Source organism: Corvus brachyrhynchos, unplaced genomic scaffold, assembly GCF_000691975.1.
Source record: "Corvus brachyrhynchos isolate BGI_N302 unplaced genomic scaffold, ASM69197v1 scaffold70, whole genome shotgun sequence".
In the NCBI taxonomy this organism is placed as follows: domain Eukaryota; kingdom Metazoa; phylum Chordata; class Aves; order Passeriformes; family Corvidae; genus Corvus; species Corvus brachyrhynchos.
Window position 1 is genome coordinate 3,405,305 of NW_008236217.1, and position 22,602 is coordinate 3,427,906.

General features: G+C 37.5%; 1 protein-coding gene across 1 annotated transcript in view; it reads left to right on the forward strand.

The window, feature by feature from the left end:
• Window positions 1-22,602, forward strand: part of COG2 (component of oligomeric golgi complex 2) — a 28,183-nt gene that overhangs the window by 1,020 nt on the left and 4,561 nt on the right. The window contains exons 2-16 of the mRNA XM_017744875.1: window positions 413-673; window positions 1,359-1,424; window positions 2,357-2,437; window positions 3,051-3,154; window positions 4,399-4,507; window positions 6,212-6,391; window positions 7,375-7,499; window positions 8,777-8,903; window positions 12,709-12,848; window positions 16,032-16,093; window positions 17,340-17,491; window positions 18,769-18,969; window positions 19,745-19,817; window positions 21,047-21,189; window positions 21,714-21,853. Of these exons, the coding sequence (XP_017600364.1) occupies window positions 413-673; window positions 1,359-1,424; window positions 2,357-2,437; window positions 3,051-3,154; window positions 4,399-4,507; window positions 6,212-6,391; window positions 7,375-7,499; window positions 8,777-8,903; window positions 12,709-12,848; window positions 16,032-16,093; window positions 17,340-17,491; window positions 18,769-18,969; window positions 19,745-19,817; window positions 21,047-21,189; window positions 21,714-21,853 (1,964 nt within the window). The remainder of the gene's footprint in view (window positions 1-412; window positions 674-1,358; window positions 1,425-2,356; window positions 2,438-3,050; window positions 3,155-4,398; window positions 4,508-6,211; window positions 6,392-7,374; window positions 7,500-8,776; window positions 8,904-12,708; window positions 12,849-16,031; window positions 16,094-17,339; window positions 17,492-18,768; window positions 18,970-19,744; window positions 19,818-21,046; window positions 21,190-21,713; window positions 21,854-22,602) is intronic.

The following is a 22,602-nucleotide window of genomic DNA, read 5'->3' on the forward strand; positions in this document are numbered from 1 at the left end:
GGAGCCTCCTGAGGATGTGGGAGGCGGGCTCCCTGCGGGGAGAGAGGGGCCCAGAGCCTGGGTCGGGATTTTACAGCCCCGCCACGGCCCTTCTCCCGGCTGGGGGCGGCGAGAAGCGCCGAGGATGTCACTGACAGGGGGATCCGGGATGCGGCCGTGTGCAGGCAGGGCTGGGCTCTGAGACCGGCAGGACCGAAAGGCCTCACTGCTTGGAGAGCTTGGAGTAGTTCTCAGTACTGAATTTCGACTTTTGGCTGCTGTTTCGTGGTTTGTTTGTTCTTTAATTCTCCTGTATTTAGGAGAGCTGGTCACTAAGGTACTTAGCCCCACGACTCGCTGTGCTTTTGAGCCTAAAAACCGAGAGTTTGGAACATTGGAAACTACTGCGTTAAGAAGCCTCCTAGAGGTTTAGTTTGGTCAACTCACAGGCATACGGAATACTTTATTTTGGGTGTGTTCCTTGTGTGAACTGTTTACTTACATACTCCTCTCTTTCCTCTTTCACTTCCAGGCGGATTTTGACGTTGATCATTTTGTGTCAGACTGCAGGAAACGTGTGCAGCTGGAAGAGCTCAGAGAGGATCTGGAGCTCTATTACAAACTCCTTAAAACTGCTATGGTAGAACTCATAAATAAGGATTATGCAGATTTTGTTAATCTCTCAACAAATCTAGTAAGTGTTACTAGTTGTACTGTGTAGGTCAGGCTTAATGTGGTTCAGCGGGATTTTTATTTTGGCATTTTACAATTTAAGGCATCTTAAACTGTGACCCCTTCCACTGAGACGCCATTCCTGTAGAACTTAGCTGCTGTACAGAATTGCTCTTGGCCTGTAGTAAATGTTTTAGATGTATGCATTTTGTCTTGAAAAGCTGATTTGTTAGGGAGTTAGACTCAGGGCAAACTTTGTTTCAAACTGTCAGCACTTTTAAAATTGAAGGAAATAAGTTATTAAAATAGAATAGCAATGATACAACTAAGACTGTTCTGAAGGATTCTTTTAGGAGTCTTTAAACTTTTTGTATAGTCAAAATATCTTTAAAAAAACCCCAACTTCATGTCTGAAAATTGTAGTCATCCCAATTATACAGGTTCAAAGACTGAGACTTAGCATATTTTTCAGAGGAAAAATTCCCATAGATTCTGTTTATCATTTGTCTTTGTGTGAAAGTAGTCTCATATCTTTATGCCTGTATTTGAGATAACAAGTTTTTGCACTGAATTTAAAAGTGGAAATTATAAAGGAAGATATGTTTTCTCAGTTCTCTTTTAGTATCTGTAAAATGGTAGGCTTTTTCAGTAATTCACATATGAACTTATAAAAAAAGTAATAAATGTGTTTGTGGTAATTTCTTTAGGTTGGCATGGACAAGGCTCTCAATCAGCTTTCAGTACCCTTGGGACAGTTAAAGGAAGAAGTTATGGTATGTTCAAAACAATCGTTGTAGACAGCTTGGTAAACTTCAGCTCACTTTCATAGGATGTATGGAATGTCTTCTACTCAAGTTAATATTTGTTATAATGAACTTCTCTTTGAAAATTGATGACTTAGATTGCTAGTAGGAGAAGCATTGTGTTTTCAAGCAGTTGTAGTTGCAGTAAATTTATGTTTCCTATAGTGCATTTCAACCAAGAGATAAAGAATTTTGTGAACTTGACAAGTGAATAGACTCTTGCAGGAAAAGTCTATGGAGATGTCTTGACACTGTTTTAATATTTGAGTAACTTAAAGATGGTAGTAGAAAATTCAGATGTAACACAGTCCTGTTATGGACTTACTTTGCTCACTCTGTGGTTTAACCATAAAACATCGCCCTCTTGAAGGTGGATCTTATTCTGGCTCTTCCTCACTGACTTGGTATTTATAGGAAGAGGCAAATTTTGATCATCATAGCAGCCAATTCAGAGGGATGCTTGCTGCATAAATGTGCCTTCAAAATATCGCACCCTTCATGTCTAAAACAGAAAACAGGGTCCAGTTAGCGTAGAGAAATCCTTATTATATGAAAAATACTATTTTAAACTGATTTATAGTTTCAGTTGGAAGACGTAAAAGCATAATGGATTTATTGCCTGTTTTTAGGCAAAGATCATTTGTCTCTCTAAGGTACTAAAAGAACACTTCTGGTGGAAATAATTGTGTTTGCAGTGGCAATACCTAAGGAGCAGGTTCTACTTTCAACTATTTGGTTGTATTTATGGCTTTTTCACTTAGAGTATAACTGATGTACTGTAGCTTTAATTAGTCCCATATTATTATTAATCTGTGTCTTGTTTTAAGTTTAGATTATTTTTTTAGGTTTTTTTCAAACCTTAAATGGAAGCAAGCTTTACATACTGACTTTTTCTCTCACAGAGTCTTAAGTCATGTGTCAGTGAAGGAATTCAAGCGGTGGATGACCGGATGACTAAACAAGAAGATATTAGAAGAAAAAAGGTACAACAGAGAAATTAATACCTTTGAAAGATCACCCCTAAGATGACTTTGGTTTTGCCATTAACTCATAGAAAATGAAATTTAGAAGGTTTTAGGCTGTCTAGATGCACACTGTGCAGGATTTTGTACTTGTAAAATATATTGACATTTTGGTTGACAGGCTTTATATTTTACAGTGTCTAGTTGATCATAAATCTGTGTTTTACTGTAGTTGCCCAAAACATATGTTGATTTGATTGGATTTTTTTTAAAGTTACAGTTATTCTTGTTTCTGGCTAAAGTAGTATATAAACTCACTATGAATGGAATTGAAGTACAGCTGTTTAATTTTTATGGGTGGGAGACACACTAACATTTCTCTTTGTGCTTAACTTTGAAAAAAAATCAGGGATAGGAACAGCTGTCCTACATCTGTGACAAACATTTTTTTGTGGGGTTTTATGGACTTATGTGAGCAACGCTTCAACTGAGACATGACTCAAGTCTTAAGATAAAGGGAGAAAACTTACACCAGAAAAAAACCAAAGAACTAAGAAACCATCCAAAATACTGTTCTTTAGGTGATGTCAATTGGGATTGGGGTTAGACATGAAAAATCTTTCTTTAATTACAGATGTGTGTCCTGAGACTTATTCATGTTATTCAGTCGGTTGAGAAAATTGAGAAGATTCTACATTCCCAAGGCACTAAAGAATTGTCCTCATTAGAGGGAAACAGGTAAAAAATACATAATGTTCAGTTTTGTTTGTAATTGATGGGACTAACTTAATTTCATGGTGGTGTTGAAGGTGAATTTACAAGCACGAGGATATATCTTTAGAAATGTAACTCTGATGGAATAAATGACTGTGATTTTAGTATTTTCTTGGTTTTAGTCTTCTGCAAGCCGGTCTTTCACAGAATGTGTAACTCAGACTCCAAAGTTCCACATGACTCGTGGTGCTTTCAGTAAGCAAGCTTTTGAAGTTGGTGTGCAGGGGTTTTTTGTTGTTTTTTGGGGTTGTTTTGTTTTATTTATAGTCACTAATCCTGTCATGTCTGAAATATTCTTTGCAGTTTATTCCAATATCATTTGTAAGTGAAACAAAATAGTTTTTCTTGTTTTCCCTGCTTATGTGTAAGTGAAAGGACTGCTGAAAGAATAGCTGAAGGCATGCAATGCAAACAGTACTTCAGGTACAAGGAAGGTTTGCAACAAATTCCAGTCAGACCTCTTCCTCTGCCTTTGCTGAGGATTGGAAGATGTCTTTCAGCCAGTTTTGGAACTTATATACCAGTCATGCACTGGAAAGGCTCTACTGGGACACAAGTACAATTTAAGCTGGAGGGAAGACACAGTGTGAAACTGTCTCTTCAGTTCAGTGTGCTGGATCACATGGTAGTGGGGGGGAGGTGTACCAAAAAGTAGGTTGATACCTAGAGGGACAAAAGCAGATGTTTTCAGTCGGGTGATGCACTTTGCAGAATTAAGTTTGCAATTAAGATCATACTTGATCAGCTGAAAATTTGGCTCATTATTGGGATTGTGTGGACTTGAGAAGAGCAGGACTATTTCTCTAGAGATAACTGTCATTAGTTTTACTATATGACAGAAGGGGTAAGTAAGAAACAAATCCGGATGGTGAAGGTCACCTTGTGCAGTTTCTGAGCTCTCTTAAGACTGACTTTTCATGTGATAATAAAACTGCCATCTAGAAAAAAGTGCTTCATACTGCTGAGGCAAGAGCTTATGTTCCTCTCAGCTTCTGCTTCACCCACTTCATGTTAGAGCTGCAAAACTCACTAACCATGTAGTGTGCTCCAAATCATTATTGTGTGATTGCACTAATTATAGTAGTACCTATCAGAATTCAAAATATTTTGAAATTGAGGGAGAGCTCTGTCTACTTCTTACAGATGAAATTGAGTTGGTTTGAAGGGATCTAACTGGGTATTCTCATTTTATATCATCTCTCTTCCAGTCCGCTTCTAACTGGACAAGTTTTAGAGAGAATTGCCACAGAATTTAATCAGCTACAATTTCATGCAGTACAAAGCAAAGGAATGCCCCTTTTGGATAAAGTGAGACCAGTAAGTATTGCGTGACACTTAACACTTGCACAGTCAAGCAAAACCAGTATAACTGGAAGACAAATACCTGTTTCCACAGAGTTTTATTGAATTAATTTATGGAGAAAAATGGGTTTCATGGGGTCATTTTTATCAATTGACTAGAACTATTGCTTTTTCTGGGGATTTTTGCCCTGTTTGCTAGCTTCTTTAGGATAAATTACTGAGAATAAGAGTAGGAAATACGACAGACATTTTTGTCATCCTAATGTGTCTTTCAGTTCGTCTGCTTATTGATTTTGAGGCCTTACTGTAGAGATTTACGTTGGTTTTGTTAGCTGCAGTGTACAGACCAGAATATAAATGGAATGTGCCTACACAGTGGCTGGTTTGAATATATTAAAGTTTGTCTTCTCATGAAATTACGCTGGCCATTACTAATCTCCTAGTAACAGTGTACTGTTTACCTACTGTAAAAGATTAATTGATGTTTTGGTGGGATTTTTTTCTTCATTCAGCGGGGAGAGGGAATTAATGAAAACTTGTGCTTAAAGAAAGTTGTGAATATGGAGGTGGGGTAATGCTTTAAGATGATTACCATGAAGGTGTCATTCTTAATGGCTTTCAAGCTAGTAAGGTAGTTCATAGTTCCAGTTTTCCACTTTGTACCTCTGCCTGTTGGCAATATAAACTTGTTTCAGCTCCAGACATCCATGGAATCATGTTGTTACATGGACAGTTTACAAGACTGTTCTGGCCACTGAGTTATGAAACTTGGATAATAGCAGCAGTGAGCGTGAGCAGCAGAGTAGTGTATGTGGTGGGAGAACATCTGTCATGTAGCTTCCTTAATGCTGTTTGCCAGGACTGCTGTCCTGTACCTGTTGCTTTCAAAATGTAGCTTTCATGACTAGTTGGCAGCTGGGTTCCTGACCTTGTACGTTCAGTACGAATTCTGTGAATCATTTTAGGATGGATGGATACAATGCAGCATGTAAAAAGGCAGAGAAGAAATTTGTCTGGCCATGTTCATAGTTCAACTGACTACCTTAATGTGTGTTGCTGAACTCCCGTCAAATACAGAAGGGACCATCTTGGGCCATGACTGTATCTGCAGGAAGTGTAGCAATGAGTTGGATCTAGCAGAAAAGATGTAGCGGGAGATCAGGAAAAATGGTTTGCCAAAAGGGGGATATATGTGTAGACTGAAGCAGCTGTTTGGCCAAAGCCAGAAGGAATCTAACTGCTTTGGTTTTTGCTGGTGTCACTCAGTGTCATTGGTTTGTGGTAATTTGACAAGTAGTGCTGGGTACACACTGTCTTTTTAGTCTCTGACAGTGAGGGATAAATGCTACAATTGTTATCCTTGGTCACTTATTGTAAATCTTTTGTTTATTGTCACATACTGGTTCAGTTGAACAAGGAACAATTATTGATGTATTTCCTCAGGATAAAGCAGACCTGAGATAAGTTACCACATAATTTACAACATACAGAAGAAAATAATTGCCTTTAGCCTTATTATAGTAAATCCTGTCTTACATAGCATCAGTAACCCATTAAGTTTTGTTAATGTTCATTCAACACTGGCAGTTACCAAAACTTTTGTACTTTTCAAGTGAGGATAGAAAGCTGACTTAGGTACTTCTGGATGAATTTACTTCAACAATGATGACAAGGCTTTGATTCTGGCTTTTTATGACTGTATTTTCTTTCTCCTGGTAGCGTATAGCTGGAATAACAGCCATGTTGCAGCAGTCTCTGGAAGGGCTGCTCTTGGAAGGCCTTCAAACTTCAAATGTTGACATAATACGCCACTGTCTACGCACTTACGCAACAATTGACAAAACACGAGATGCAGAGGCATTAGTTGGTCAAGTGCTTGTAAAACCTTATGTAGATGAGGTGAGATAACGTAAAAAAATTCCAATTGTTTTCCAAACATGCTTGTTTTTCCTGTTAGCCTCCAGCTTTTGCTAGCAGCTTCAAAATATCTTTGTGGAGAGAACAGGAGAACTGAGCCCCAACAAAATGTCAATTTGTTGTTGCTGTTTAAGAAAAAAAGGATGGAGGAATTCTCTTACCTGCCTGTCACCAATTTCCAGTTATATCCAGTTGGGATTCTTTTTATTACCTACATTTTTCTTGGGCTAGAGAATCAAAAAAACAAACCTCTCCCATTTAGGACAGGTTTTCATTGGGTGTCTGCTAAGTGCTGTAACAACTTCTACAGTGTGGGGCATGTCATTTTCCCCTCGGTTTTCTCAGGGTCTATTTGTTCACCACTTCTGCACCATTCCACTTGTTTATGTGGCAAGAGGCAAATGTGTTCAGACATGTGGGAGAATACCAAGAAACAAGCTATTGTTCTTGTCCTGCTGTCTTCCTTCTCTTTATGGCAGAGATTATCCCTTTTCACTGAGTATGAGGTACTGTCCAGACAAACTGCTTTGCTAGCTGCATTAAAGGCTTAGCAATGTCAGAGAAGATTCTTTGCTTTGGCTTGCCTGTATTTGGGATTGGACCAACCACCTCTACATTTAGAAGGAGTTTTGCTTTATTCTGAGTTTGATTAGCGTTTGCCAGTTGCCTGTTTAACTTGACAGACTGCTTCAGGTGACAGTGGTGCAGCAGTGGGTTGGGAGCCAGACACAGTGGCTCACATTTAAAAGTAAGGAGCTCCTTCCCATTTTTGGGGCCAGTCTTGGCAGTTAAGAGTGCTGTGTTAAAGGAAGTAATAATTCAAGCTGGCAAGTTATACTTGGAAGCTATAATAAAAAAAAGTAATATACTGACTATCCCAGTATTTGATTGTTACAGTGAGTCTTGCATTACAGCATATTTTATATTCACTTTTCTGGCGTTTAACACTGAGGTGTTCCTGGCAGGTGATTGTGGAACAGTATGTGCAATCCCACCCTAATGGCCTCCAGGCTATGTACAATAGGCTGTTGGAGTTTGTTCCTCATCATTGCCGTCTCCTGCGTGAAGTAACAGGGGGAGCAATTTCCAGGTAAATATCTGGGGCTTTCTCTCAGCTGCACTGAAGTTATAACAAGTATCATATGCTTTGAAATGCTTTGCATTGTTAGCTTTCATGCATTAATGACTTACCTGGCCTTTCCTGAAGATTCATAGTCAGGTTTGATTTCTATCTCATGCCTGTGTTTTTCAAAACAAAACAGTGAACAGACTTTCCTGGTGCTGTGGCCCAGACCTTCAGAGGCAACAATCCTGTATTTCATTAGTAGAAGTGAGTCCTGTTCATAATATGATGTGTCAGATAGCTTGGTTTTGTGAACCCATTAAATATGACTGAACACTTCATCCAGGGAGAAGAGCATAAAAAAGCTATTAAAATATAAGTTCAGAAGTTACTGAGTTGTTAGTGCACATCAGAAAAGTGGGGATGATACTCAGAGGTTTGACTGATTATTGCATGTACCAAAACTACAGCTTTAATTGATTTGTGCTTCCACTGTCTTCTCAAAAAGTGCTTAATTCCTTATGCAATTAAATTGCCTGTTTTCAAGCTTAAATAATTCAGGTCTACTGAATTGTATCCATTTATTCAGCTGTTTTCAGGATGGTTAATATAGTAGGCTGCTGTAATTAGCAGAACTATGGCTGTAGCCCCTAGGGACTGCAGAATTACTTTTCCAATTAGTCATCAATTGCTGAGCTTTTTATGACTCCTAAGTTTTACTAACATTTCAATTCTTTTAATCCCTCAGCAAGTTTTAATTGTTCTTCTTAATAATGGAATGTTTCTACTTTGTACTGGGGTGTACTAAATTGGAATTGAATGCTTTTATCTCTTCTGCTCTCAATCTATAAGTTTTCATAATCGAGGTAGCTTTTAATCCTTTGTTTCAAACACAGTATCGTGTATAAATACAATTTGGAGCAATTAGGAAAAAGTTCTTCTTTTCATTGCATTAGTCACATTATTCCTACTTGGTAGGTCTTAGAAGTTTGGAGCTATTAAAACTTGAATTATACCAATAATAATAGGCGTTCTCAGCTGAAATGTACTAATTTTCCAGTACACACTTGCAAAAGTTTTTAAACACTTTGAGAGTTACAAAAAATACCTTGGATTTGCTGAGACTGTGGAATCAGATAAGGAGTCTTCAAAGGAAAAACAGTTTAAGGGAATCAGCATAGATAGGTAAAAAAATTTAATTGCATTTTGTCTAATGCAGTGCATGTATTTTTTAGTTATTCCTGCCTCCAAATAGAAGCCTGGTGGTAAACTATAACTATGGAATAATTGCAAATTTTTTTCAGTGAAAAAGCAGATATTGTTCCTGGGTATGATTTCTTAGTGAATTCAGTGTGGCCAGAAATAGTACGCGGTTTGGAAGAGCAGTTACCATCACTGTTTAACCCTGGAAACCCAGACGTGTTCCATGAGGTAATTAATTTTCGTTTTTTCCATTTTTAATTTCCATGACACACATGAGAATTGGGTGAGTCATGTTCTCTAGCTTTTTTCCCTCTGCTGCTTTTGTCTAAATTCATGTTGTTGCATGGCTTGGAAGAGGATGTTATCTCAAACCACTTGGTTCAATTTTCATAGGAATTAATTCTCCCCTCAAGTTTGTTAGGAAAGCTCATGCAGAAGTTATTGAATGCCATTTAGTCAGATGAATTAATGTTCATTTTGGGAGTAGAATTGCAACATAATTGAAGGTGGGAGTGGATGACTCCAGTGTTCACTCAAGTTTAGAACTTCTGTATAGCAAGAGCTGTCATGTGAATTAAACACCTGGGTTGCAACTTGTTTTTTACTATGGGAAGATTAAAAAATTTCTTTGTTTCACTTGCTTGTTTTAGCTTTTGCTTTCTTACAGTACTGCAAATTATGTTGTGATTATAAACCCAAGTTACCTAAAACCTGAAAGTACTTGGAGGCAGCACCATCGGGTTTAGAATACAGAAGTAGTATTTCTCTGGTATCACAAGCTTACATTAAATAATGTAAACTTACATTAAATAATTATGAAGCAAGTATACATTAAATAATGAATTTAAAGTACTTGTCACTCTTGCATTTTCTTCATTGGCAGTGCTGCTCTGTCTCTAAAATATCATCTTTTACTAATTGTGAAATAGATTTCTTGGCCTAGTATGAAGATTGGCTCTGGCAGTACTTTACAGTATGTCAAAAGTAGAAAGTATGAGCTTTCTGCTTTTCCTCAGGTCTCGCCTGCTTGTGTTTAACCATGATTACTGAAAAATTGGATTTTTTTATTCCTGGAAATTTGACTTGTGATTAGTGTGAAACATTTTGTTTTCAAGATAAGAGATGGGAGGCAGTGATAAATAGTCTGAAGTAAGGCATCTTAGGCATATCAGGACAAATGACTTAAGGAAATGCTGGCTTGCTGGTGGAGGTTTATAAGGCATGTGATTCTTCATGTGTTCCTGCAAAACTGCTTTTACTAAACACTTAGATTTTTTTTCCTTGGAATTTAAGAACACTTTCCTACAGATAGATTGAATAATTGAAGGCAGGTAGGTAGGCATGACTGTGAGTGTTTGTAGTGCTGTCTCTGAAGAAGAAACAAATTACATGGATGTTGAAGAAAGCTGTGGTAGTGCCATGGAAATGACACCGTAGTGTGTTCCCCCTCCCTCGTGAGAATTTTAAGTTTACCATAAAGTTTCAAGTCACTATTCAAGCTTTCATGTTATGCCCTGGATACTCCTGCAGTTTGCGAGCCTTGTTGGGCTTTTGCTGTACTCTGCTGCATGGTGTACACAGGAATGTATTTTGTCTTCAGAAAAGCTGGGTTTGCTTAAAAGGCTGTCTTACGTTACACTGATACTGGCCAACGAAGGCATTGTGTTTATTTTAAAAACACCCAACAATCAAAAAAAAAACCCATAAAAACCCAACACCCATCCATGACTTTCAGGTAAATCACATAGTAAATCCAAAATACTTTCCAGACTGCTTTTCACTACTTAAGCGACTCAGAGTCATTGAAATCATTAAAATATTTTGCTTAAAAATCAGTACAAGGTTGAAATGCCAAGTGTGAAAATGCTATTATACCTATCTAAAGACTAATAGTTCCGAATAAGAGCGGGGGGAAAGACCTTTAAAATTGGTTTTGCTCTGATGATGAGCCAAGCAATGCTACACGGATTTTAGACTGCAATCTTTCATATGTGTTTTCTAGGTTGATAAATGCAGAAAAGTATTTTTCTCCATGTTTATTTCCATATCTATCTATGTATAGGTTTAAAGCTGAAAAGTTTGAATATGCAGTATTATCTGTTAAGAGGTTTTTAGGTGTAGAGGAGAGAGAGGGATTGAAACATTTGTTTTAAATCCATTAAAAATCAGACTGACAATGTTAAGTGTGTTAAAGTAAGTGTTTGTTTTTGCAAGGTGGTTTTTTAAAATTATTTCAGGTTGATGTGCCCTTATTTGAGTCAGGTGTGTAGGTTTATGGGTATTTGAAAAGAATACTCCTTTTATCACTAAACATTCATTTGAGGTTAAATTTAGATTTCTCTGTTTGAAAATTGCTCCATTTTTGTTCCCAATTTTACTTCTCTTAAGTAACTGTGGAGTCAACAATCCAACCCTAGAAGCTGAAATAGGAATCTTGTAGTTAGTTCCCTCTCCTGGATATAATGTTACCAGTACTGAGATAAATGACTCTTGAGGTCCTTTCTGTTCTGAAAGTAATAGGTCTTTACAGAGTGTTTGGTTTATGTCTCTGACTTACACTTAGGGTAGCAGAGCATTAACAGTTTGTTGACGTTTTTACAGTGCTGGGTTTATTATCTAAGAAAGGAGGCCTGAAAGAGAACTAATCTGTCATTCAATCCGGGTCTAACTCCCATACCTTTTATGGGTCCATTGTGTTATATATACAACCAGGTTAGGAGAAAAGAACTTACTTAAAAGCTTTTGTGTGCATTTTTCAGAATACTGTCTTGACACTGAAACTGCCATGTCACAAAAAAGATATTCTGTAATTATACCTTTAAAAGAAAGTTATGAACTTACTGAGATACACAATACAAAAGCGTCTCCGTAGCAGTTCATGTCCTTTGTTCACAGGAATTTTTGAGAGCAGACCCTCTAAGCAGCAACGCAGGAGCTTCTCCTGATGTTTTACTGCTTCACAAGAGGCAGAATCACATCACTCCCATAGTGCTCTGGATTGTGGATTGAACCCTAACCCTGCAGTGAAGTCAGAAGCACTGAGAGATTCAGTCAGGCTTATTTCATTAATTCAGGAGAGGAGGGTTTATGAGAATATATAATAGGTTTTATGGCTGTTTCCTATTTTATTTTTTTAGTAGAAGAAACTTGCACAGAAACAGAACTAGTTTTCATTCCATAGAAGTAATTTTAACTGCAGTTCTATTTTGTTTTTAAATTTATTTACATAAGTTTTGTGGTCTGTTAACAAGGTCTATTTTGTATGAAATAACATTTTTTGGTACTGTTCTGGTTTTCATCAAGTGTTTGGCTTTCTGCTTTGTGCATGATTTATTATTTCATTATTTTAAGTGTTCTCATACTGTTGAGACCAAATCCACAGTGTGTTTGGGGATTAATGTTTTGGGTTTTTTTGCTTGCATCCAATTTAATACTCATAATATTCATAAACATTTTATTAGAAGTATACACTGGATGAAGTTAGTTTGTCTGAAATTGTTTGAAGTTCTTTTGCAAATATTTGATATTTGCAAAACATTTTTAGGGAAAAACATCTATAAATTCTTATAATATGGGTCTTGTGTAACAGACAAAAATATTGTGCTTCCATTCTCGTGTGTGGTTGGTTATGTGTACTTCTGAGTTTCATTCCTGATTATTTGTGTTTGTTGTATGTATACCTTTACCTCCTGCACCTGACTCTGTTAGTACTGTGCAGCACCACCCCAGTGACTGAGCTCAGAAATACTCATGAATCTCTGATCAGTTCTGCTTGGAGAGTTTTAGCTTTTTAGAAGTGTCCTGGACTAGCTTTTGTTACCATAGAGTAACACCTACGAGTTAATTTGGTTTTGGTTTCACTGAGTCCAGGATTTTAGCCTTGTATGATTCGGTGATAAGGGGCAGCGTCAGCCCATCCTGAACCTCGAGCTTAGTTGTAGCGTGAGACAAGAGTTCTGCTGAATGGGTGGAGACCTTCCTTGTTTGCTGGGAGCCTGTGTGTGTGATCAAAATGCTCCTTCTCTTCCTGCAGAAGTACACCACAAGTATGGATTTCGTACGGAAATTTGAACGACAGTGCGGCTCCCAGGCCAGCGTGAAACGGTTAAGAGCTCATCCCTCTTACCACAGCTTTAACAATAAATGGAATTTGCCTGTATATTTTCAAATAAGGTTGGCGTACATTTTTTTGTTCAGTCTTTCAAAAGTAGAGGTTAGTCACAGCAAGATGATCTGGCTTAAGGTCACATCTCCTTGTTGTTTAAAGTTTCACTTGTCAACAAATCATAGTAGAAATCAAACTAAGAATTGAATTACTAAGTCAAGTAACTGTTTTATATATCTTTCAACAATTTAGCAAAAAACACATAGCTACTCTTCAGTATGTACTGTGTTGTTACACCAGATTTGATAAGCTACTTGTAAGATTATCAGGAACGGATCTAAGTAAGTCTTCAATTCTTGTTTCAAATTCTTTTTCACCAGTGTCCCTGAAACTAAGCTGTATATTGAATGCTACTTGTGCAAATTCGGAGGAACACTTACTATGAGGGAAGAAATCTTTTTTGTAGACATATAGAATTAAAGCCCTTGAGAACTTGCAGCTTTTTCAGATCTAGCCATATTTCTGATACTCTTTTTGTCTCACAGGCTGTACTCTTTAAAGTGCTGGGTCTTGTAACATTGCCTTCCCAAAGATTGTCCCACTATTCCCTATTCCTGAGGAGCTAAGGAATAACTTCTAGCTTACTTTACCAGCAGGTCTGATGTACCTGTAGTATTACCTTTTATAGACCTTACAGCTAGAAGAGAACAGAGAGACCTAAGAAAGTCCTATTTTAATTCTAGCAATGTTAGAATTTTAATGAGCAAAATAGAATGTAAAGCTGTATTTTTAGAAAGTGTAGTCTACATGTCATTGTAGGGCTGGAGAGCAACCCTCCAGGCAAGGAGCAGAACCATTGATGATGTCTCCTGTGTCCCAAGTGTGCCGTGTGTGATCTCTCTTGGTGTGAAGCCTTCTGAGATCCTCTTAAAAAATAAATAAATAAATAAAAATAGGTAGAATTTCCAAAAGAGGGGGAAGAAAAATTTATGGTTATTTTAAACCTGGATCACCTTTTCACTTTTTAGTGACCTTTTATATTGCACAATTCTGTAATTGGCAATAACACTGCTATAGTCACATTTATACAGTTTCTTTAATCCAGGGTGAATCTACCCTTGTGCTGAAGAATTCCATGCAGGAATCTTATGAGTGGTAGAATTAATATTAAGTGACCAAGATCATGGGGCTCGGAGCTGGATCTTAGTGTTTTGGTGGTCCATGGTGTTTTGTAAAACAGCAGTCACAGCATCTGATACCCTGGTTTGGTTTTTTGCTTGCACATCTGTTCCTGCAGTTGTGTAGTGAACTGATAAGGATCGTTACTCAGTACAAAAAAAAAGTCTGATGTTCAGCTCCAGCCAATTGCCCCAAACCACTAAACTGTACAAATATTCATGCTGGCCCAAGGGAAGGGGTGAGGAATATTCACTACACAGTGGTACACAGACTAGAAGTGTCTGTGGAACTGCAGCCATTATGATCCTTTTAACAGATATGTATCATTAATAGGTCTCTGTGTCTGCCCCTTTAGTTTCAAGTGCAACTTTTCTAGTAGGAGATCAATTGATCAAACTTTGATAATCTTGCTCATAAAATTGAAATGGAGCTTCAGCATATTATTTCTCTTCAAAAATGTTTCCCATTAGGTATTCTGAGCTCTGATTGATTAAAACACTTTTAAAAAACCATTTTCCTTTAATCCAAGATTACTGTAAGTCTAAATAGTGTACTATTTTGAGAAATGGTTGGATAAGAGCAGCTTATTCACCTTTAACCATATTATTACTTTATATTGGAATAATCTGCTAACTTTGGAAGTGTCCATGAAGTCTTTAGGGCATAACTGTGAAAATAATGCAACATGCTAATTATATATATCAGGAAAGCTTTTTCTTGGTGTGTGTTAATATCCTTTAAGTCATACAAGATTTTTATTGAACTGTAGTCTCACACTATGGCATTTATAGTTAAGATTGTTGGGTTTCTTTTTTTTTTTTCAATTACAGAAATTACCCAGAAAAATCAGCCAGTACTAAAACCTTTAGAAATGATCCTTTGAGGAACAGATGGTTGTTCAGGCATTTATTCTGTAGCAGTGCTGGCACAAAAAGCCCCAGTAACTCCTTCCCATGTTTCATTCTTTCAGTTATGTCAGTACAACTGATTGTGGAACTGTAACGAACCCCACACTGGGGAAATTATTTCTTAAGTAAGAAGTATTCAGCAAAAATTGTCACTGTTAAAAATCTTACTCTGTTCTCTAATCCTGTTCACCATAAGACTTAAAGACACTGCTCTGTTGATGGAAGCAGTGCATAGGCAGAAAGGAGGTTTTGAAGCTGTTTCACAAACATGTTTAGTTGCCAAACATTCGTCTTAGTCCATTAGGAGTTTGAACAAGAAAAGCTGGGTGGGCCCCTGTTCTGATCTGGAAATGACAGGAGACTGTAAGAGAAGCCCTACAGGTTTGTAATTAGTAAGTTTGATAGAAAGATTTACTGAGTTTCTGTGATGTACATAAAAGCAAAAAAGAGGAAACCAATGACAATATAACTTCCTATAGGGGAGCTTAAAATGATGGAAGTATAGAAAGTATTAGAGGTTTTAATAACTCTTGCTGTTACACCTGAAAAAATTTTGGAGGTGTGATTTTGGTTTGTTTCTTTTTTTTTTTTTTCTTTTTTTTGCTTTGAATGGTGAATTTTTAGAAAAGGGGTATTTTTAAATGGGGGAATTTTTAAAAACCAGGTGTCCTGTGAGGAACTATTGATTTTTATTAGGTACAGAATTGTTTGCAAAATCTTATGCTACTGCTCATTAACAAACATGTTGAAAGCTAGAGCTCCTGTATCACATGACATATCTGAAGGTTAAAGCAAGTATGTGTCAATTTGTTTGCTTTTAGTTTAAAAACAGTAGCAAAACAAAAAACTTCACTCCTCGAAGCTGAGGACTTGTCACTCTGTGAGCTATCATTTTGGTAATGTTTGCAACCATGACTTATATAATTTCCCAAAGCATAAGCTTTGTATGTGTCTGTAGAATGTCAAAGGTTCTCTTTCAAGTGTTTGAATGCTGGTGTGGTTTATATTCCAATATAAGTTGGGCAAAAATAACCCCAGATTTAAAATCTGTGTGTATCCATTGATAGCACATTGAAATAATACTAAAGTAAACACTGAAAAATGTTTAGGCATCAATTTAAGCAACTTTTGAATTGTAATATTCAAAATTTTTCTTTCTCTCAGATTCAGAGAAATCGCAGGGGCCTTAGAAGAAGCACTTTCAGATACGCTAGAGGAAGCACCAGGTAAACTTTTATTGCAAAAAATATTTTTTGTAAAGGAATCAGTTGTATAAGTAGCAGTGATTACTCTGTCTCTTGAGTATTCAGTAACATGCATCCCGTGGTTCACATGAGCTTTCTGATTTCTGATTAACTTGATCAAACAGTATAAAACATGACTATAGAGATGGCAATGTGAGAGTTCTGTTCAGCGATCACTTCGCTTACTAAAACCCCCTCTTTAGCAGCAGTCATTAACATACTGACAGAACCATCCCCTCAGTGCAAGAAGGAGTTAAGTTAGCATTTGACATCCTCTAAGTGTCAACGAAAAGGCTGTGCTGTGTTATTGGAGCGTATTTTTCTTAATTGTTGTAGCATTATGTGGAGGTGAAAATGCTAGAGGCTGTCTGTTGGCAGCAGTTAGGCTTGCTGTCATTCATAGTGTTGGTGTCTGCTCCAAAAACATACATTGATTTATGGGGAGATGAGGAGGTATGCACAGGAAGAATGGGAATAAGAGTGGAAGGGTATAACCTGGTATATGCATTAGAAGCATATTGTAATTGTATTAGAAGAACTAACTTCAGCTGACAGGGTGAGTACTTATGAAGAAGGTAGCTAAGAGCCACATAAATGTCTGTATGTGTGTATACACATGTGCTCTCTGAAGAAAACAAGGAGAAAAAAATCCTAATGGAGACAAAATACATAAATCTTACCACTTCAAGGCATAGGCCTGAAACTTGCAGACACATTCCTTGTCTTTCTAATTGTATTCTCTAAAACGTGACTGTGTGAACTGCTTTAAAAGTACTGTGTTTAAATATAGATATTTGTACAGTGTTTAAAACAAATATTTATAGCAAATATCTCATATAACTGGGAGAGGAGCAATAGTTTAGTGCTAAGGGAGTATTATGTTATGGCTGGCAGGCATATTTAATGTAACTTCAAAAGACTGCCAAAATTATTTTGGAAATGTTATTTCCTGAGGTGGATTATTTGGCCAAGCTGTTTCTGTCTTCATTGCAGGCAAATTCTCATTTCTTGCTTTTGCCTCCACAGCTACAGCAAGACTTAGTGGAATGTGAAATCTAAAGCACTGAGAAGATAGTATTTTAAGAGTTTGTTTCAGGCAATGCTTAATACATTTCTATCTTTTTGGAACACTTTGTTTTTTTTAATCTCCGGCAATGCAGTTACACTGATGTTGCATCTTTTAAAAATGTGCTTAGGAACTTGACCTTTGTTGCCTCATCATTTCTAGCTGGGAGCTCATTCTGTCTCTTGGCCACTCACATGGTCTGGACGAGTCTTCTGAAGTGCTGGTCAGATCAGATGTTTTTACCGCTTTTAGCGCACCGCCTGTGGAAACTCAGCCTGCAGATCTTGGCACGCTACTCTGTGTTCATCGGTGAGGTGAGAGCAGCCTGCTTATGGGCTTGATGATGGGGCATGTCCATCAAAAAGAGACTTTTTGAAGCAAAGTGTATGACCTCTTTTTAAGAGTTTTTTGGGAACTTAATGGTTTTTAACCTTCAACCAGTTCATGAGTTTGGTTTACAAAAAGTATCACTGCAAAATACGTGATTAGTCACAAATACTAATACTGTTGCAGTGCTACTGTCTGGTGGTTGTCAAAGCTGTACTTCATACTGCTTAATGCTGCCTCTACCACTGAAACAAGAAGCCAAAATCTTAGTTTTCTTCTGTTTGTGTTGTTGATAGAGTGAATGAGGTTGTGAAACAGAGCCAGGTGAAAAATAACCCTTCAAATAAGAAGGAATAATATAACTTGGATCAGTTGTTTAGTACTGAGAATGTAAAACTTCGGTTTTACCAAAGCTACCTGGGCAGCTGACTCAGCATCAATGATCACTACTTCTGAGCAGAGAAATTGTGCTTTGCTCTTGTGCTGCCTGCTCCCAGCCATACAAGTGAGCCTCTGTTTCTTGTGCCATGGAGAGACAGTGCAATAGAATAATTGGAATTTGAAGAGATTCCTGGAAGTAATCTGGTCCCAATTCCTGCTCAAAACAGGACCAGCTTAGACGAGGTTGTTCAGAGGCTCTTGCAGTTGAATTTTGAGTATATCCAAAGATGGTGGTTGCAGTCTTTCCAGGGAACCCTGGTCCAATGACTGATTGCTTTTTCCTCCTATTTGAATTTCTCTTGCTACAGTACATAGCCATTGCCTCTTACTCTGTCACTGTACCTCAAGGAAAAATGTGATTCCATCTTCTCTGTACATGCCCCTTCAGTAGTTGAAGACAGCAGTAAGATCTCCATTTATAATTTCTTTTGCGACTCAGTGACTTAGTTCTCTCAGCTAAATTATCTCGTGAAAAGTACTGATAAGTACCAGAGTTAAAAGTAGTCAAGGGAAGCGCTTGCCTGACAGCAGAGAGCTTGAGGAGGTGGAGAAAGGAGTTGTTTGACAGCCAGACCAGACTGCCCTCTACTAACCTTAGTGACATATTTGTTCCAAATCGTCCAACTTTGTAGTGCACTCAAATTTTTTTTAACATTTATTTTAAATATATTAAAATCTATTTAACTTAGGAATAGTAATATCCCTTGAAAGTGTGGCATTCTTAATGCTAAGAGCATAGAAATCCTTTGTATACTGTTTCAGTTTGTCCAACTTTAACTGCCTTCACTATTGCTATAGTTCACGTTTCAATTTGATGTTTCAGGTTTCTGCAAGGCCCATTTCCAGTGAGAATACAAAGGAAAGCAAAAAACCTGTGCCAGTTGGTAGAAAGGAATCTTCTTTAGGTCTCAACCCCAGTGAGGACCAAGGGAATGGATCTTCTCCAGAAAGTCTGCCATTGTCTTCTATATCTAGTACTCAGCTGATATATGTTGCTGCAGATCTGGACAAACTCCAGGATCGGGTTTGTGCTTTTGACTTTACTTAGAAAGAGTCTTCATTTATGTTTTTGGCATCTTGTAAGGGGATTAGATTGTTTAAAATAACGTACCATAATTTTTTTGTAATCTTAAGTGCTAAAACTTGGGGTGTCTGATACCTGAAATACAGGTCCTACTCTGTGCTTATTTGAAATGGCAGATTACGGGAAACCACTTCAGGTATTTAACTTTTTTTTATTGGTAGCTGCTGGACTTAACCCCTAAAATAATATGTTTCTGCAGTTTTTTGGTGTGAAGTGTCACTCTGCTGATCTTACCTTTTCTAGTAAAGTCTCTGTTGCAGCTTGGAGTGTGGTGCAACATTCAGCTTTAATACTATCTTCTCTTTTAAATGTTTGCTGGTTTTAGTCTTGGAGGTTGGTTTATGATTATGATTATGATTATACTTGATTAATGATCCAGAATCTTGAGGAGAGATGTATGGTGTTAATTTTCTTCCAGTAGGGATGATTCCTGTGTATTTATTTTCAGTAAGGCTGAAATTTCTGTGATTTGTGAAGTTGTAAATTGCAAGTGGATTTTGTTAGTTCTTTTGTTAGTTCTAAATTATTTCCTGTGAGTACAATAGTAAGGTAGAGGATTTAGTGTGTAGGCTTAAATTCCTGTGCATATTGTAAACTTCTAGTACTGATTTACCAGAAATGCAGTAAAACCATGGAAACTGGAGGATGTAGGAAAAGTAATTGAAATGTTTATAACGTGACTATATCTGTCTCGGTCTTGGGTTGTTTTTTCCAGATTCCTGACATCTTAGACATGATTAAACCAAAGCTTGAAATGATTGGCTTCAAGAATATATCTTGCATTGCAGGTAAAGCTGAGAGGCTCCTTCCCCTTTCTCCCAAATTCCCTCTGCCAAACAAATGAAATCAACTTTTACAGTTTCATTATTTAGGATGAAAATACTTAATGAAACTTGCCTTCTGTTTAAATTGTTAAATAGAACCAATCTTGAACAGACACGTTGAGTCTGGAAAACGTTCAGTGATTAAAATTGAGTGATTCTAAAGTGCTTTTAGGATTTTTCTCCAGAAAGTGGGGACATTATCCTAGGAGATTCATATCGTATCTTTAACCTCCCACTTTTGAAAGAATTGGGGAAGAAGACATAAGAAGAGGGTTTCCATTATCCAGTTGAAACTAAAATATTTTTCTGAAATGACTGTTCTTTCTCAGGCCTGATGAATCATGTGAGGCAGAGGGTGGTTTCCATTTCCAGTTGAAACTAAAATATTTTTCTGAAATGACTGTTCTTTCTCAGGCCTGATGAATCATGTGAGGCAGAGGGTTATCAAAGTATCATAGTTAAATACCTTAACTTCAGAGGGTAGAAGTGATTCAGTATTTTAGCCTCCTTTATTTTTTCTAGGTTTTTGGTTTGGTTTTGTTTTGGGTTGGTTTGGTTTTTGGGTTCCTTTCTTTGGTTCGTTTGTTTGGTTTCTTTCATCTGATGGTTCTTTATGTGAAGGATGGAGTTTGTTTTTAATTTAATAATTAGATCTAGGCATGTAGCATGAGTGAACTAGTCCCTGTCTGCAAGCATAGCCAGAAGTTCTGCATCATGAATTCCACTTAAATCTCTAAATCAGAACTACTGGTAGATGTCCAAGTCTGTCAGAGATGTAGGAGCTTGTGCGCATCCCCTGCTCAGTAGATGGTCTATTGCCAATCACGACTTTGAGTTGAACATATTCCAGTCATTCCATAGGGAATTTAGAGAGAGTTTCACTGTTTCTTTGGAAGGCCAGAGCCTTTTGATTCAAGCCCTTGCTTCATTGGTAATACTAGAAAAACTCTGAACCTGGAGAATGTTACTTTATTCCTCTTGTCTTTGCTTCCCTCTATCTGTGCTTCTGCCTGAGGAGTGGTTGGCGTTAGTGGCAGTGTTTTATAAATGGCTGGTGTGTATTTATTTGGTAAGCATATCCTGTACTTGACACCAGACAGTGAGTGAGATTGGGAGGATGAGGGGATTCACATAACTTGTGTGTGATTGGGCAGGGTAGCTCAGTTTAAATTTCAGCATTTTTACTTTAATAGGAGCCTTGGAAGATTCAAAGACTTCTCTATCAGCCAGTGTGCCAACATTGAATAACAGAATTATCCAGGATCTCACTGAGTCCTCCTTTGCATACCTGAAGAGTGCACTGGAAGTTCCAAGATTATACAGGAGAACCAACAAGGTCAGTGCTGCTTGCAAATGATAAAATAAATCTCAGAAAGGCCTGTGCTGAGATTGTTAGGAGTTCTTCAGGCCTGTCCGTATCTGCTTGACAGAGCCCATGGCAATGTCTTCAATTTAGTGAAATATAGTACAAAGCTGTAGGTATTTTAACCAAGGTGTAATAGTCTGTTTTGGGCACGGAGTCTGCTCAGCTTTCTCTGGAATTGGCATGAGCAGAAAGAGCATTTAGGATCATACCCTGGTAATAGGAATGGCTGGCACATGCATCTCTGAAAAAGCTTTGGTCATTTTGAACCTTGTTCTATATTATATCATGCTGTAGAACACTACTGAATAATTTTGTAGTGGTGCCTTTCCTATGTATAATGATCACTTCACTGACTTGTCCTAAATGGTTTATGTATCTCTTTGCTTAGGTACAGCCTTAGCATTTTGCATATGTGCTAGAATTGGGTGTTAATACTTCTAGTAAGTAAATGACTGGTTCCTTCTTCCCTGACTTGTTTCCCTGTCATCTACCAGGAGGTGCCAACTAAAGCTTCACCTTATGTTGACAGTGCTCTTAAGCCCTTCCACCGACTGCAGAATGGCTACAGAGATACCTTGAAGCAGCCCATGATTCATCAGTGGCTGGAAGGTGCTCTCTCTGAAAGCACACAAAAGTAAGAGAATCATACAGAACGTTGTTTGCTGTAGTTAAAAACCCCAGTGTCCATTGAACAGGCACAGGAAAAAACCAAAACACTGTGAATTAACACAATTGTAAGAAAGCCAAAATATAGCACTCTTTAGGTGGGATATATTTCCTTGAATTTACTCTGGTGTTGCGTATTCAGCAGATGAAAAGCTGGGCAGGGAATCCAAAGACCTGGCTCCTGCTCAGAGCTGTGGAAACCATGACGTGGTGGATAGGGCATTGGAAAAACTGGTTAGCTCTGGGAATGCAACAGTGAACTAAAGATTTACGTTCTGTTTCAGAATTGAATTGATGTAAGACCTTAACCTCATGTTATTTTCAATGAACATTGGTTGAATTCTCAAGACACTTGAGTTCTACTGTCCTTTGAGTTTTTTAATGTATGTAATGATTATCCAACTTTTTAGTGGTTAAAAAAAAAAAACAACGTTGGACTTTTTAAACTGTTAAAGAGCTAATTGTTCACAGTTTTAATAAGGCAGTCATAAAGCAACACTTTCTTTAGTAGATCTTCTGTTTCCTAGTTAGCATCTTGAGGGCTTTTGAACATGAATAGTCATATGCATTAAGTTCCTTAATGGATTTTGTTTCCATTTGTCTAGCTGTATTTTACATTCTTACGGCTGTATTTTAAATTCCTACTGAGCAGGGATGTTGCATTCTGTGAGCTCTGCCAGTAAAGCATGTAACATGAGACAGCAAGACTTGCTTTTG